Below are 18,292 nucleotides of genomic sequence, written 5' to 3' on the forward strand. Positions count from 1 at the left end.
GGTTCCATTACGGGAAAGTACAAGTTTGTTAGATTCAAAGACTAGTTTAGTGCCTTCCTTATTTAGAAGTCCACCACTAATAAAGTTTCTACATAAAGTAGGAACATACAAAACATTATTTAAAGCAAATATTTTTCCAGAAGTGTTGCGCATCGCCTAAAATTTGACCACACTAGCTGTGAGGAAACAACCCACAAGACAAAAATCATACATTCTATTTTGGCATTCCGGGACTCCTGCAACCTGCAACACCTCCTCCTCATCATCAATGATACGTAGCCTCGCCATCCTATTCTCCATTGGCAGATTCGTACACACAATCCACAAACCCCATGGAGATCATAAAAAAGACAAGAAAAATGACAAAACGCGAAATCCTAAAGAGACCAAACCGAAAAACCCTTAGAAATGTGCTACTTCAAAGCAGATAGAGACGTGCCATTCGTCACAGTTATTTTTAATCTTTATAATACTTAATTGAAAAGATATTTGTATTGAAAATATTTTAAAAAAATTAACTTACAACTAAATAAAATTTTATTTTAAAATATTAAAATATTCATATTTTAAATAATTAACCTGTAAATGCAATAAAAGAATAAAAGGATAAATATTACATATAAATATATTTTTATTGATATGATGCTTTAAATTGTTATTATATTGATTAATATTTTTGAAGTTAAATTTAAATTTGATTATTTAAATTATATATTTTTTAAAATATATAAATTCAATATATTATAATTTGATAATATCACGTGCATATGTTACTTATTAATAAAATCATATCATAAATTGGAATATTTTTTTCATATATAAGATTATAAACATACAAAATCACATTAATATAAAGTGGGGATGATAAAGTAATCCAAATTGGAAGATTTTGGATCTAATTCAACTTTATAACAGCAAATTTTCATTTTTAAAACCAGGTTTGAGTGATTTGTTAAAGTTTTCAAGGGTAGGGTCATGGATCCACTCGATCTCTCCCTCACCATTATTAAAATATAATTATATATTTATATTAAATTAGAGGGTAAAGTTTTGAAGATTAAAATTTATTTTAAGGCTTTATACAATTTTTATATTTAGAATTTAGACTTTCTATTTTTATTTTTAATAATTTAGTCCATTTACTTTTCATATTTAAAATTTTGCTTTCAAATTATATATAAACACGTAACATTTTAATCGAAAGGTTAAAAATATTAAGTGTTTGGACTAATTAGGAATACTATAAAATATAGAGACCAAATTATATTAGAAATTAAAACATAAGGATTAAATATCAAATTTAAACATTATAGAGGAACCAAAACTGAAATTTAACCATTTTCTATAATATAAAAAAACAACGATCCATCTAGACGTGTCTATGAGCAAAAATATAGGTCCGAAAAATAGGTTTGGACAAAAAATAAGACCCATTTAGAAAATGAGTAAGGCCTCAAGTAAGGCTTCTTTTGCCCAGGCTTGACCTGAATTTGCAAAAAGAAAAAACTTATGTTATTTTCTCATCGTTTTGCTGTCATTTCACTATTATGTTGCTATTGTTTGCGTATTATACAACTCTTATTTTGTTGTTAATTTTGCTACTATTTTAGAGGCATTTGTTTGTTAAGTTGCATCTATGTTAGTGTTATTTTATGCATAAAGATTTTTTAAATTTATTTTAATTTATTAAGAAGCAATTATTTTAATGTTTTTGATGTGTTATATTTTAAAAAAATAATATAATAAAATTAATATGGGTGGACCAGACGAGATCTAAGTTTTAGCATTTTTATCTGAGCTAAACTTGAACAAAGTTTTAGGCGGATCCCTTAAAGTTTTGTTAAGTCCCGGCCTAAATATAAAGAGATGTGGGTACATGGGCATGTAAATAAAGAAAGGCCTTCAGACCTTTCGTTATATAATATATCTTTTATATGCTTGAGTTAAAATTTTTAATTTTTACCAGGCTTCAATCACACACGTATTTCGATGAATTCGGATTCATTAGATACCACTTCTTAAAAATGCTTCAATTGGGTTAATGAATGAAGAAAATGAAAAATATTGGATTTGAAATTGATGAATAAATAAATTGGTAGGTAGATGGTAGCATTAAGCCTATCATAGCTATAGCTGTATAATAGCTGAGGCAAATAAATGTTATGGGAACATCAATGGTTGTCCATTAAGAGAAGATAATCCATGGCAGAGAAACAGATGCATTTGATGAAATAATTCTATTGCTTACCCTAATTATTACAAAACATAAACCAGCTTAAGTCCTCGTGTCGGAGTTCAAAGCTAAGAGGGTGCTCAGATTCATCGGACTCACGTAATTTGTTGATCCGCTTACGATGTTGTTTACGATAATCCCATTAGCTCTTTCCGATGGATGAAATGGATCCCAGAAAACATATTCGTCTCGATTTGAGCATAAATTCGAAAATGCAGTACATAATCCAATGCCATTGTAAGGTCCTTGCCCACAACATGCTATCTTTGATGTCGTAAATCCTATAAACCAAAAATATCTCAGAATTGGTTAGTAGAAAATTTAAATCATCAATCTCTCGATTAAATTATAATGTTCAACCGATAACAATAGACTAATTGCTCAATACTTATCTCTCAACATTATAAAAAAAAAAGAGAGTATATTTTTAATATTATTTTTATTATAATTAATATAAAAGCATAGCATTTAATATTTTACGTTGATATTACCTATAAATTTAATTTAATTACAATAATGAATAAATATATTTGTTGAGAATTGATTCCGATTTACCAAAAGATAGAGAAGCTGGCCAACCTCATTCATGGGTACAACGAATTTACTACTTACTAGTAAGGTATTTAAGAATACATAAATGTCGTAGCTGGAAAGTTTTGGGTCCAAATATGCATATATATATTCATCTGATATTTAATATTTATATTTAACACATATTTAAGAAAAGTTAGACATTTTATATTAATATATTTGAAAGGGTATTTTATATTTTACACTTATTTATGATATCCAAGTCATACTTGTAATGATAAAATTGTGGTTCATTACTAATATAAGCAAACATTAAATGGTTAGAAATATTGATAAAGTATATTCTATTTTTAAAGGGAGAGTTCAAATTTAAATTTTTAAAAAAATATTATTATAAAATTTCAAATATAAATAATAAAACGAAGGAAAAAAAGGAAGAGGATAATAGGGGTAGGTTGACGCCATAAATAAAATTTGAGACCTTGTTTTAATGAGGTCAACAAAATCTCACGCTGCCCTTGCCCCCACTTTATCAATTCTACCCAATATTTTTTACTCTTAAATATTTGTGCTCCTTTTTCATGTGACAATATAATAGTAACTTTGCAGCTAAAATGTACCATCCAAATTTATTAAAAAAAAATATATAAAAGAGTAAATTAATCAATTCAAAATATAAATTTATTTAATTAAACATTTTAACTTTTTTTTCATTAAAATTTATCAGTTTTCTTCGCTGTTAGTATCACTTCACTTATAAATATAGCTGTCGAAAGGTTGGGCATTAAACAAGGACCAGTACCAATTACTATTCAATGAAAAATAAGGAGAATTTTTATAATAAAAATCATGAAAATTAAAATATTATCATTCCTTTGATTAAAATGAATAGTTTTAAACTATACATTTATCATTTATCTTATCTCATTAAAATAATTCTTTTTTGTTGTTTATTTAAATAAGGATATATATATATATATATTTGTAAAACTCTAAATTCAAATAGAGTATAGATTTGAAAAAGAATAGAGTACTTATGCCTATGTTCTTGTTTCGGTCGCCCGCTCTTGAATTGATAATGAAAAACCTGTTTTTAACTGGTATAATAACACATTTTGTCTTCAGTACTTACCTATTCTATCAATTTGATCCTAATTCTAAATAATTTAATAAATCTAACCCTTAACATTTACAAATCCTATCAATCTAATTCTCAAGCTTCCTAACCAAAGCTTTTAGCTTTTTAAACAGAGGCATTCTACGTCTATAAATTTGTAAAACCAAAAAAAAAAAAAGCTTCTCTTAACTAATGATCTATTTTTCGAGCCAACTCCTAATACCAATAAATTTATATTGAAACTTTATTTCCTTTTCTTTTTTATTAGTTTTTTCTAAATATAATATTTTATAACCCTTGATTGATAAAATTTTGATTAAAGAAAATGAGAAAACCTCAAAAAAAACACTTTAGATTTACTCTTGTTGTTAACAATATGGTATTTCCTTCAAAGTACATAAAATAGTCTTGAAGTTGGCCCTTGAAATTGGAAATTAAATCCAAAGTTAAAAATATGGTTTTGAAAAATCCAATTGTTCAGTCAATAATTATATAAGAAAAGTTATGAACATTTTATTTTTCGTAAAAATTCAAAGAATTAATTGAATTTCCTTTTGTTACATCGATAATAAATTTATTTAATTTTATAAACTTATTAAAAGATTATTATATGTTCTATTTATTTTTAATTTTAATTTTTATTTTAAAATCCACAATAAACAATATGTCTCACTAATAATATGATTTAATATCAAATTATTTACCAAAATAATTAAAACTAAAATTATTTTGGTTAGAGTGAAATTTTATTTTATTTTACAAATATTAAATTATTTATATAATTTTATTATATATTATATTTTTAAAATTTGTACTTTCTATTATTTTTAACGATGCTTAATTAATTTCTCACACTAACTTTTTAAAAATATAAACAAAAAGGGTTATGTATTAAATTAGATAATTGCAATTATAAATAAAACAATTAATAGATGTGGAATGTCTTTGTTTTTAAAAGTTGAAACCTTTAGTTAGTAAGTTTGAGGATCAAATTGATAAAATTTGCAAATGCGAAAGGTTCAAATTATTGAATTATTTAAAATTAGGATCAAATTAATAGAATATGTACGTATTGAGGACTAAATGTGTTATTATACAAGTTAAAAAGACTTTCTGTTATCAATTTAGTGGTGCGTGGCCAAAACAAGAATAAATTCAAATATTAGTGCTTAAATTGAAAAATTTTAAAGTTGAGTGACCAAAATAAAAATGCGAGCATAGTTAAGTGATCATTTATATAATTTATCCAAAAAATAGCGCTTATGTCACTATTTTACTCTTAATTTTGTTCAAATATTTTTTATTTGGTAAATTTTAGGATGAATATATGATGTGTGCTGAAAGTAAAAAGGGTAAGTAAGAAGTTAAAAATGGCAGTGGAATTTGAGTTTTCGGTTTATTGGTGATATTGTGAGTAAAATTAAACAGGTGTAGACCTTTGTTTTTATTTATAATAATTTTAGTTTATTTTATTTTAATAAATTCAACAACTGAATTAATATATAATTTAAATTTGTGATATTAATTTTTATATATAAGAGAACATATAGATATGGTTGAATGTACTAACCGTAGGCTCCAGGATTGGTAATGAAATCACTGGTTTGTAGTTGTGTATTAGCAGCAATGAAGATATTTGCACCATACTCGCTATTGAGTCCATTAATCATCTGAACCAGTTGTGGGTTAAACAAGGAAGCGGCTTGTTGCAGCTCAGGGGCACATTCACCATTTGGGCTCCTCATCGCCCGCTCCGCCGGAACACACCCCAGTGGTCCGGTCCCCGTTACCAGAACCCTCCGAGCTCCTAAATCATGTAGTCTCTGCATTTGCAATAATATTATTTTAACTACCGATAAAGACAAAGGTAGTGGGATATTGGCTATCTAAAAGATTCCTATCCTATCCGAATTCACCAGAGATAAGTGGAAAACAAAATTCACCATTAGAATTTTTTTGTACTCGGAGATGAGATATGTAACGTAATCTGGTAGAAGGAACTGGCGAGATCTTGCGGAGAAGGGAATCAAGAAATAGTTATTGACGAAATCATTGCCGCCGACTGTGATGAGAACAAGACCGTCGCTGACAATCCGCTGTGCTTCATCGTTTCCGACAAGTTCAGCCAACCGTGTCTGGTACTCTTGGAAGTATTGTAATTGCCGGAACATTCTTATAATGTTTATCTACCAATTTATCATCATTTCAATAAAGAATTAGGCTAAATGGGCGGTCCTACACTGTCACATTGCCATGGAAACTATGGATATATATATATATATTGGGGTTCGAGGATTGAGCCTTGTAAAAGAAAATTTTGATGACTTACAAATTGAATGCCAGTGTCATTGAGGATTCCAACACCGGCAGAAGCAAAGTTGGCACCAACAAGCAGCTTTTCTCCCCTGAGTTCAGGGCTCAAGTATGGCAATGTTGGCTCTGACCCAAGTGCGTCACCTGAGATATATACATATTCCATTAGCATGATACAAACATGAGTATTTAGTGGGATTTTCAAGATTCAAATCTCATATTTGAGGAAGGAAAGAAAGCGCAACTGATAAAATCAGGAATGTTTTTTCCATTTGAGAATCGGCCAGTGGGGCGACGGGTAGGAGTGTCAATGCCGTAAGGTGGTGAATCGGCTCGAGCAGTTGTTGCTAAGTAATTGTTGTTGCCATTATCAACCAGAGAATCGCCAAATACAAAAAATGCCCTGGCGGCTGCTTCAACTTGAGTCGTCGTTGAAAATGCCATCAAGAGGCCTAAAGCCATCAATGAAACAAGGACCATTGAGTTTGCCATGGGAGCTGAAGGAGCTTTAATACTCTATATGTTATTCTCTTTTTATTGGCATGTAAATTAAGGACTAGGCACTGCTTATATATAGGTAGGGACGGGACTTCTTGTCAAAGGAGAAAAAAAAAAACCCAAGCCAAATTTAGGGTTTGGGCCTCACGTGAGGTTAGTCTTTATCGCGGCTCAAAATTTGTTGTTTAGGCTGGCTTCTAATTTTTTAATTTTTATATTATATAATATTTATACCATTTAAAATTTATTTTTACTAAATAAATAAAAATTTATTAATTTTGAAAAATGATAAAAATAATAAAATAAAATCTTAAAAGTAACGAAAATTAGTAAAAATTAATAACAACGGATAGCTAATAACTAATTAACATAAAATTAATTTATAAATTAAAACAATTGAAAAATTACCTAAGAATATAAATTAAAATAATAATTTACCCAAAGATAATTTCTTTCTTCATATTATACTTTCATTTCATTTTTGAAAAAGTTGGGTTAGCATAAAATATATAATTAATATCAAGTAAAAATAAAATAAAATATTGTATTTGTCATAATATAATTATAATTAAGGGAAATTATTTGATACACTTCTAGTGGAGTTTTTAAACTCCACAAGTAGAATTTGGGTTATGACAAGTGTTGATGGGTGTCGAACCCACCAAAATCCAAAATTAGCATTCCTACATCTAAACCGTAAATAAATAATAATATAAGGAGTAAGGTTGATCCCACAAAGGTTGGGATATCTAAAATTGATGTTTGATTCAACTAGGTTGCACATCTAGCAACTATTGTGCTTATGATGTGTGATGGTTTGTGCAAAAATTAAAAGGAAGAATATAAATATGATAAAAATTAAAATAATAAAAACAATTAAAATCAAAATAACAATAAAAATAAACAAAAAAAATTAAATTGAATAAATCGATGAGATGAAATTCTAACTTCTAACTTCAAACTCAATTTTTGGTTTCGGTTTTGAACTGATCCTAGATAACAAGTCTTCTCCTTCAACTGGTAAGTCAGTTATAGTGATCGAGAACACCTCAAACCACCAACCCTTCCATATGTAAATTGATTGCAAAAGCACCCAACAACTAACCCTTACTGAATGAATAACCACAAAACACACGTCCACAATTTAGCTCTTCAATAGCTTTGCAAACTAGAAGGGCCCAACTTGAACCAACGACATCAACTACACGGGTCGTTTAGATCTGATTGTTATTTCCCTCGATGGATCCAACCAACTACTTAATTGGATACGCCAACGTGTTCTTCAATAGATTGAATACGGCATACGATCATATCGGTTCTTTCAACTGTACGCTTATCAACACTAAATCATCGAGCTCTTTTTGACTTAGTGTCAATACAATTTTATGAGATAATAATGTCTATTTCCTAAATCGGAAAAACGAAAAATACAAAAATAAAAATTTTTAAATACGATTTCGGATCTTAAGACTCTTTCCTGAATTGTCTTTCGACCTAAAGATAAATCAAGCTAAATTATAAATCAAACAACAATAAAAAAAATAATAAGGGGAAATTTTTATTAAAAGAAAAAAAACAAAGTTGGAAGTTGGTGGGTCTGTATGCCACCTCAAATCTCCTATCTAATGTATATATAAATATAACCTAATTCTAAAAGCTTAAGGAGTCTCACGCCTCCCCTTCGTTACGTCTCTATCTATATGGGCGGGTATTTGATATTGATTATAAAAATCAAGGCTAATGAGATAGAAATAAAGAGAATTTGGATTCAAATTTTATACATAATATGATAATGGACAAATGAAACATTCTTTCAAAATTTTTATTTTGAAAATAAGTTGGTTCAATCTAATTAAATGTACTTGAATTAGATAAGACCAACGAAATCGAACGCTAACTCTCATTTTTTATTTAATTAACCGATCGAGTGACTCTGGTTCGCTATGCTCCGTTTATCGATGTCTGTTAGCCCTGCATTAGCATTAGGAATGACGCAGAAGCTTACATCGAAAGGATCAGCAGCCTTTATTTAGTATTAGATAATTTTTAAAATTTTTTTGACATATTTCACTTTATTATATTATGAGAATAAATCCTGTTAAAAAATTAACATGTCTTTTAAAAAAAATTATTATAACTTTATAGAACACTTATCAACCCTTATTCCTGCTTGTAAAGTCTTAAAACTTTGTATTTTTTTTATCGAGCCTGCAGCTCCTTTATTATAAACCCTCTATTTCTAAATAATAAAAATAAAATAATAATCTGAATTAATAAATCCTAAAATAAAAAGAAATAAGCTTAAAAAATACAATAAGTTTTAATAGAAATAATAAAATAATTCTAAAATTTTTGTCTTGGGTGCCAACTCAAGTTTTCGTGTCAAATTCTTCATACAATCTACATATTTATTTATTTTTCGACACATTAGATAATTGTTGTACTTGCATAGAAAATGATCAATTAAATGTCAAATTAGGTAGAATTCATGTCCAAAATTAATTACAATAAATAGCAAAAATATGTCGATTAAACGTATTACCAAGTGCCCTTTAAGGTATAGTAAAATATTAAAAATAAATGTATAAAAGAATGAGACACATAGACAATTTTTAACTTTACTTTTGAAGTTAAAAAGTACACTATGTACTAAATACTATCCCTATGATTAATATCAACATTATACTATTTGATAATCAGGGCGAAACTAGGGCAAGGGCCCAACCCTTAAAATATAAAATTTTTCATTTAGGCCCTGTAAAAATTTTAAAATTTTAAATTAGTAAATGTAAAATTGTACTTTGACCCTCTAAAAATATAAAAATTAATTTAATCCTTTAAAATGATAAAGATTTAGGTTATTAAAATGATAAAATTGAATTTTTATCATAAAATTATAATTTAATTTTGCCCCTAAAATTTTTCTGATTTCATCCGTTGTTAATAATTAACAATATATAATATCTATATATAATTTACGTATGGTATTTTTCTTATTTTTAATTTACCTCATTACTTTCAATCAATTAATAGTAGTAATTAATTTTGTTATAATCACATAAGAATTAGTAATATATTAATAAATTATTATTGTAATGTCAATTTAGTAATATAGTGAACAATAAGGGTTATTCTCATTTGTTAAAAATTTCTCTAAATTCATGTTGTTACATAAATTATAGATAGATATTGGGGTAGGAGATGAGGTGATATGGTTTAAATTTGTGTCAAATGGATGTCTAATAAAAGTTTTAATCACTTTACTATAAAAGTGTAGATGTTTTAAAAATTTTAAAATAAAGAAAATATCGTAAATAAAACACAAATTTATAAATCTAGAATTATTTACAAACCAAAAAAATGTATTTATATAATTTTATTAATATATTTTAATGGCTTTTTTAGGTGAAAAATAATATACTTTCTGTAAGGGGAAATGATTGAGATATGTATGATCCCTTAGGCTTTTATTTGGCAGCGTGAAGATTGAAAAGGTAGAAAAATAGAAAAGTAAAAAATAAATGTACCTGGTAGAAAAGATAGAAAAATTGAAAGAAAAACAATTTTTTCTCTATTCATTGTTTGGCAGAATTGAAATATGGGAGAGATGGAAATAAAACATTTGAAAAATGTATTGAACATACACTTCTTTCTCATTTTCTCTCGTCTCGTCATTTCAATTTGGGAGGACTGATTTTATGTATTAAGATTAAGAAGAAATGGCCATCCATCCTATTTTCTTTCCTACCAAGTACACTCAAAATCTTTTTTCTTCCCACTTTTTCACTCTCTCCTTTTATCCTTTCACTTTTTCACTCAACTAAGCACACCCCTTAATGTTTAAAGGCGAGTTTTTCATTGTGTTACAAGTGTGTGCTTTTAGAGTCAAAAGCATTTTGGCACCATAATAAATAAAAAATTAGGCGTCACGTCAAAAGTTAAAAGGCGTTTGAAAAAAAAAGAACATTTTTAGAGTCAAATGATACTTTTTAACATTCATTTATAATCCAATGTATATTATGTAATATTTATATTAGGTGTACAATTATTTCACTACCGAAATTTATTTCAAATAGATAGCATTATATACTTGAATTTGTAATAACTATTTTTATTAGAATGTATTTTACATATTACAAACATTTCATATTAATTGCATGAGAAATATTTAAATTTTATATTTCATATATCAAAATATTAATAATATTATTTTATATAGTTGCATTGAAATATCACAATAGTAATGAATTTAACATCATTTAGATGCAATTTTTTTTACTTTGCAACATTTTGTTTAAAATGGATATATTATTTTTCAAAAGCACTTTTGACGGTAATATTAAACACTTACATATTAAACTAAAATTTTTAAAACATTTTCTCAAAGCACTTTTCAAAAACAACAAAAAATCGGCCATAAAACATACCTTCGTATATAATCTTTAGAATCATATATAGTTTGTAATACATATTAGAATTGGGATGATAATTATACCATTCGAATAACTATAATTATATGTAAAATGTACAAAATGATACTCAAATTTAAGCTATAAAAATGTTTAAAGTCTTGCCATTAAACGAATACCTCATCGTAAGTTTTCATCTCAATACTAATTTTAGAAGTTTCCTTGATTCCATCCAAATAATTTGATGAGCAGTTGTTGAACCATCATTTTTAAAGTAAACAAGAAAACATAAAATATATTAATAGAGTAAAATAATAATCGATAAAATGTGGTTGCTAATTAGTGTTGAGTACAGTAATAATTGTAGTAATACATATTACATTCTTAAGAAGAGAACATACGTTCAAAATTTAGAAACAAGGGTAACTACAAATTTTAAATATAGACCACAAAATCAAGAGGGAATGTATAAAAATTAAGTGTGAATAAGTGGAGTAATTGCCTTAATTTTGAAAGGAAAAAAAGAAATAGTGAGGATAAATTAATGAAAATTGTTATCCCAACTTTAGTGATCCACAATTACCTTATAGAAATTATATTTGGAGCAGTTAACAAATATAAGATGATAGCCTCCACTATTCCAAAGATTATGTGCTTACAATGTTAAGAAAATGGAACATAAGAAGTTATTGTTTTAGTAAAGACATTTGGACCTCCAAATATAAAATGTGTCATTCCAACCAGATTTTGTTGGGGTTAAAAATAGCTTATTCCAAGTTTGGTCTGGTTAATTCGAAACAGATAAGGAACAAGAACTAATGTAAAATTTGGGGTTAGATTAGTTAATTCATTAATTGATATTTAATAAGGTTTGTACAACTTCTTCTCTTTATCTTGAGGTAAAGGCTCAAATATATAGAATGTAAAAGTAAAGCTTTTTTAAAGTACCACATAATTACATTATCACACAAGTTACACTTGTGGATCGATTTCACGTTCTGAGGTTGGGGTGAATGTCCTTAACTAATGAGCTGAGTATTGAGATTATTTTCAAGTTTAAAATGGAAAATTACAATTAATTTAGAGAAATATATACAAACTAACAAACTTATTTTAATACATTTATTATCACCATTCATATATATATATATATATATTTATACAGTTGTTGTTTGCTTAATATGAAAATAGTTAATGAAAGTGCTGTTGTCACCACGGTTTGACATCGAGAAAGCTATGCTAACGAAAACACAAAGAACATCAAGGTTTCTTTATGCAGCTTGGTTTCCCTACGTCTGTAGAGCCTAACTTAGTGAGTAATTCCACTATCTTTAATCCACAATACAAGTGATTCACACTCTATTACTCCCCAAATATAGAGATCTCACTTTTGTACCTAAAGACTAGAACACTCTTTTCACTCTCTCACAAAAAAAAGTTACTCAATGAACAAATTAAAGTGCTCTCAATAAGCTCTCATACAAACCTACACAAGCCTCAAAGCATATATCAATTTCAGCCTACTAACATAGAATCTAAGTGAATACAAAGTAATTCCTTAAAAATGGCTATTACAACATTAGCATTCAAAGCATAATCAATCGAAGATATGTTCTCCAGATTCAACAATGCAATCTAGATCAGATCTTCACATTCCAAGGGTTGAATTGATTCACTCGTACCTAATCCAATCTTCAAAATCTAAAGATTGATTTCCATAGATAGACCATAGTATCTTTAAAATAACAACACATTAATAGGTCTAGAGATTTTCTTTATTAAATTTCTAAACCAAATAAGATAAGTAATAAATTGCCTCAGTGGTAGCCTATGTGGGCACTGCCGAGTGCCACAACTTCATTTGTAACACCCTAAAATTTATAGGGTTAAAAATTTATTAAGTTGCCAAAAAACAAGCCTTAATCTTGATGGTTAAGAGCTTAGTATATTGCCTAGAAAATCAAGGTTCAAGCCCCACTCTTTCCATTTTCTTCTATTTTTTTCAACAACTAAGGAACAAAATCAAGCTAACACTGTAACACACATATTAAATGTGGTAGAAATATGCCAAGTATGAATAGTAGTCTAATTGGTTAAGCATCCATTTCCCCCTTGCACCTAGGTTCAAATCACGCCAAAACTCATTTGCCCATTTTGTTGAACTAGTGCTTAATTTGAGTGCGATTTGCTAAAGAATTATAATTATAACTTAATTAACGGATTTAAAATAGTAAATATTCCCAAAATTTGAATGTATGGCCGGTTAATGAAAAACGTATGTATGTTATATTATTTATAATAGTAAAATTAAATTATAAAATAAAATATAATAAAACAAATAACCAAAGTTTAATAAACAACGTAGTGGATTGAAAGAGAAATTAAAGTTCTCATCATTTCCTTCTCATTTCGAAGAAACAAGGGGGAGAATGCACGGTCTAAGGATTTAATTTGATTAGTTCAATTTAGTCTTTTTTGTAATTTTATGTTTTCGAATTCTTGTAACACAAATTAGTTGACGCATGTCATAATTTTTAATACTATTAAAGATTTAGAATATTACCATTGTTGAATGTTTGAAGTTTGAGGTGTTATTTTAATAGATTTTAAGTTTAGAATTGATAAAGGACTAAATTGTAAAGTTAATTCATGAATTTGTGCATTAGGGACTAAATTGAATTTTTTAATTTTTGGGGTAGAAATGAGAAATAGGGAGTTAAATTAGGCTTAGAGTGAAATTGGTTTAAAAATTCGAGGTTAAATGTGAAAGTTATACTAGTCCCGGTTTTAGGGACTAAATTGAATAAAATGAAAAAGTTGCATAAATTAGCAATTGAATGTGAAATTGTTTGTGTATTGATGAAATGTGTTTTTTTTATGTCGTAGCTAGCGTCGATCTGGATTCCTCGAAAAAGAGGGGAAAAGATAAAGTTGTCAACGTTTACGATTTGTGTTTCTATAATCTGAACTAATTATAAATTGATGCATATTGATTTTTTTCATTCATGGTAAGAATATGAGGTGAGAATTCTTGTTCACTTGGGATAATTTGAATCGAATAACGATTATGAGGATTGAAATGAATATGTTTGATAAATGTGTGTAATTTTGTTAATTATAAAAATTGAGTATGAATTGAGATAATTATGGCTACTGTATGTGTTGAATGAATTTTTACTTGATTAAAATAATTGTGAAATTGAGACATTGGTTGGTATTGGATTATAAAATGAAAACCCTATTAATTTTTCAGGTAGAATCGAATATAGTTGGCATGCCATAAGATAGGAAGAGTTTAGGGATTTCTTTAACTACAAGTCGATGAGGTACTGGGTGCCAATTTGCTTCAATTTAATTAATGAGACACTGGGTGTTAATCTATTTGATAGCGCTGGGTGCAACTATTTACTTCGAATTTATCCGATGAAGCGCTGGATGCTAAACTGGTGTGTTGGATGAATCTGTGTATCCATTTGAGTCTAAGTCATATTAATAGGGTATAAAGAACGAAAAGGTTTATATGATTTTGATATGGCAAATAGAATAAGAAATGAAATTGGGAATGGAAAATACAATGTGAATTGTGGATTGAATTGGGAACACTAATATGTTACGTTCCATGAAATCATGAAACTGGACTTTGAGATGAAATATATCTTATATGAGTTGTATGATTATTAATTTGCAAATTGTGATAGACTTAAGTTGATATAAGAGAAATGAATTAGTTTTGAGTACATGATTATGTGAATTAGCATACTTGGTTTGATGATTTGTATTTTGTTTTCATTCTAAATTTATGCTCTTTTATGTTTCATATTATACTTATTGTTCAAATTATAGAAATACCACTGAGTTATACTCAACATATGATTTCATTTTTTCCATGCACAGGTTAGGTACTATTTGGTTCATACTTCGATTCAACATCTAGCTACAATCCCGAACTCAAGTGTTGGTGATGCTCTTATTTTTGGTTTTGGCATGTACCTAGGAAGTCTTTTGGTTATAAAGTTCATTTTGTATCTTGATGGTCTTGCTTATTATGTTTATAAGTGTATATGTATATGTATATGTATATGTATGGGCATAATGACAAAATTAGCCCCCTAACGTTTGGGTGTTGGGTTACTTTGGCCCTTAAGGTTTTTTTTGGAGCACTTTCATACACAACCTTTGTTTTTTGGTCAAATTGGTAAATTTTTAACTGTCTTGTTGATGTGGCCGTTAAGGGACTAACGACGCTGACATGGAAATTTTTTTTCCACCTAGGCACCACACCTATGTAGATGCTGATGTGGCATATAAGATAAAATAATGCCATGTCAACAAATGAATTTAAACTTAATAAATAATTAAAATAAAAAAAACATTTAAAACCCTTAACTAACACACACGGACAGAATTAAAAGAAATTAACAGCTCCTAAATGAAGAACCATAAATCTCAAATACTCTCCCTCTCCATTGAAATTCTTTAGAAATTGAAGCTTGAAATTTAGTGGTTTGTAAAATAGTCAAAAATATTGTTTGAAAAAAGTGATTGGAAGCCATCAATGGAGAAGTTGCTTTATTCAAAGCTAGTTTCATCATCACGAGGGGAGTTCGTTTATGATGAAGAGAAAAGAATATTTGTTTTAACAAGTTAGCTCTGAGAGAGACATCATGGAGCGGTTTAAACCTAGGCAAAATGTATTATGGTTGCTTAGATTTTCAGGTAAGCATATATCTAGTTGATTTGTTTTAGGGTTCATAAGAAATTGGAGATTTTTTTTATATTTTTTTTGATTATTGTGTCAGCTGGACTAAATTGGTTATACAATTCATCATAGCATTAGAATTAGGATTGGGGTAGTCACTCTATATTTAGCCGATTTGTTTTAGGGTTCATAAGAAATTGTGTGATTTTTTTTTAATTGGATATTGATGTAACATTTCTTTTCCATGCGTGAAATGTATTCAAGTAAGCATATTTAGTCGATTTGTTTTAGGGTTCATAAGAAATTGGGGATTTTTTTATTTTTTTATTTTTTAATTGGATATTGATGAAACATTTCTTTCCCGTACGTGAATATTAGAGTAGTCATTATATATAACTCAGTTGTGGATATTTCATTTTTCTTGAATGGCGTTACCAGATTACGGAGTTGACAAATATGACATTGGAATTGCATTTGGTCATTTTGGGATAGGTGTTAAGGATGTAAGCTCAAACTTTGGCCTCCATGAATTGTGTTAGGTTTTCTATTTTTAACAAAATGATTGTTCTTATACTTTGGAAGTGTTGGGTAAATTTGAATTGGGGATGTAGAAATTGTGTCATCTTACAATTTTGTATGTAGAAAGACGGATGAATTTCTCATGGAATTATGATATGTGTAAAAGATTAATTGAGCTTTTCTATATATACAAAATTGTATATAGGTGAATTTTATTTTTTTGATTATTGCGTCGGCTAGAATAAATTGGAAAATTGTAGAGTTTATATAATAAAAAGTCAATTTTTTTGTGTCAAATGTAGGATGGTGGATGCGGATCTTTTAAGTGGTATGATGATAAGCTGTGTAATAGGGTGAATGAAGTAATACTTGAATTACGTGATAGTGAAAGAAAACTTGCAAAAGAGAATACGATACTTAGGAAGCAAATAATGAAGTATAAAAGTGGTGAGATGTTTGAGAGTGACAGTAGAAGCAGTAATGTTGAAATGTCTGAGAGTGATAGTGTGCAAAATGTGGGTAATGACAACCAAACAAAAGAGGTGAATCATGATGTTGTGGATAACATTGAATTAAACATAAAGATTAAGAGCTTGAAGCAAAAATGTAAATCACTCAAGAAAGAGAAAGAGTTTTATAAGAAAATGTTTATTTGCAGTGTATTGCTTATCTTATTTGTCATATTATTTAGGAATGTTATAGTTCAACCCATTTATATGTACTAAATGTTCAGGGATTGCAAACATTTTTAATATTTTTTAGGCTTTGGTAGCCTTAAGGGAACCTTTCTAATGTTGTGGATTATTGTTGGATCATTAGTTGTCTGATAAACAGTCTATCCATAATATGGATGATAGTGTTATATGAAGAAAACCATTAGATTAAAACTTCCAGAAACAAAGTCTTCTAAGATGGTTTTGGGCAATTCCATTTTCATTTTTATTGGATTAAAACCATTAGATTAAAACTGCTCTCTATAATTTAATTTTTATTGGATTTGGTCATTCCATTATGTTTTATTTTGATTTCAGTTTCATGTATTTGAACAACTTAACTAAAACTAGCAAGCAAGACTGACATTAGTATAAAAATATTCCCCCACAAAACAAAAATCTAATACACTTGCCAATTTCATGTTCACTTTTTTCATTTGTGGGGCTTCACCAATTTCATGTTAAAAAAAGCTACTATAGTAGTAATTGTATACATCTTTCAACAAAACATTTCAAAAAACAAACAAAAAATGTTATACTAACAAAATAATCCTATAGCAGTAAGATGTTAACCAACCATTTCAACAAATCATTTCAAAAAACAAAAAGAAATATGTTATGCTAACAAAATGATCCTATAGAAGTAAGATGTTAACCAACCATTTCAACAAATCATTTAAAAAAACAAACAAAATATGTTAACCATCTCAATTCATTTCTTCATCTTCTTTGTTGCAGTGGATTCTTGTGTACTTAAAGGGCACTGATATGCTGTCCTTTTTTGGCTTCTAGTTCCCATACTTGTACCAGACTGAGAACAAAAATCAGATCCCCAAATTAGATTTAAATAATTTGGAATTGAAATTAAAAAAGTGTTACGATATACCTGTGATCCAGTTGTGTTAGGCTGAATGGATGGTGTTCTGTTGTTCTTTTTTTGCTTCTAGTTCTTGTACTTGTACCGGACTAAGACAAAAAAAATTAGAACCCCAAATTAGATTAAAATATTTTTGAATTGAAATTAAAATAGTGTATAGGATATACCTATGATCCAGTTGTATTAGGCTGAATGCATGGTGTTATGTTGTTATTTTTTAGGCTTCTAGTTCTTGTACTCATACCAGACAAAGACCAAAAAAATCAGAACCCAAATTAGATTTTAATATTCTAGAATTGACAATGAAAAAGTGTTTATGATATACATGTGTTCCCGTTATGTTAGGTTGAATGCATGATCTTTTGTTGTGACCTTCACCACCA

At 28.2% G+C, this 18,292-nt stretch overlaps 1 protein-coding gene across 1 annotated transcript; it reads right to left on the reverse strand.

Moving 5' to 3' along the window:
- Positions 1-2,106: 2,106 nt before the first annotated feature.
- LOC105784510 (GDSL esterase/lipase At5g18430) lies at positions 2,107-6,747 on the reverse strand. Its single transcript, XM_012610407.2, has 5 exons — positions 6,440-6,747; positions 6,211-6,338; positions 5,825-6,067; positions 5,452-5,704; positions 2,107-2,514 (listed from the first exon to the last, which is right to left on the reverse strand). The coding sequence occupies exons 1-5, from the start codon at positions 6,684-6,686 to the stop codon at positions 2,276-2,278; spliced, it is 1,110 nt and encodes a 369-aa protein (XP_012465861.1). The 5' UTR covers positions 6,687-6,747; the 3' UTR covers positions 2,107-2,275.
- Positions 6,748-18,292: the final 11,545 nt, after the last annotated feature.

The sequence above is a fragment of the Gossypium raimondii genome, chromosome 13, assembly GCF_025698545.1.
Source record: "Gossypium raimondii isolate GPD5lz chromosome 13, ASM2569854v1, whole genome shotgun sequence".
Taxonomy (NCBI): domain Eukaryota; kingdom Viridiplantae; phylum Streptophyta; class Magnoliopsida; order Malvales; family Malvaceae; genus Gossypium; species Gossypium raimondii.

Excerpts from the sequence above, each read along its gene's own strand:
- LOC105784510 (XM_012610407.2), bottom strand. The coding sequence starts at position 6,686 with ATGGCAAACTCAATGGTCCTTGTTTCATTGATGGCTTTAGGCCTCTTG. Across the intron at positions 5,705-5,824 it reads AGTACAAAAAAATTCTAATG|AGACTACATGATTTAGGAGC; the intron begins GTGAATTTTGTT and ends TTGCAAATGCAG. Across the intron at positions 2,515-5,451 it reads TACCAATCCTGGAGCCTACG|GATTTACGACATCAAAGATA; the intron begins GTTAGTACATTC and ends TTTGGTTTATAG.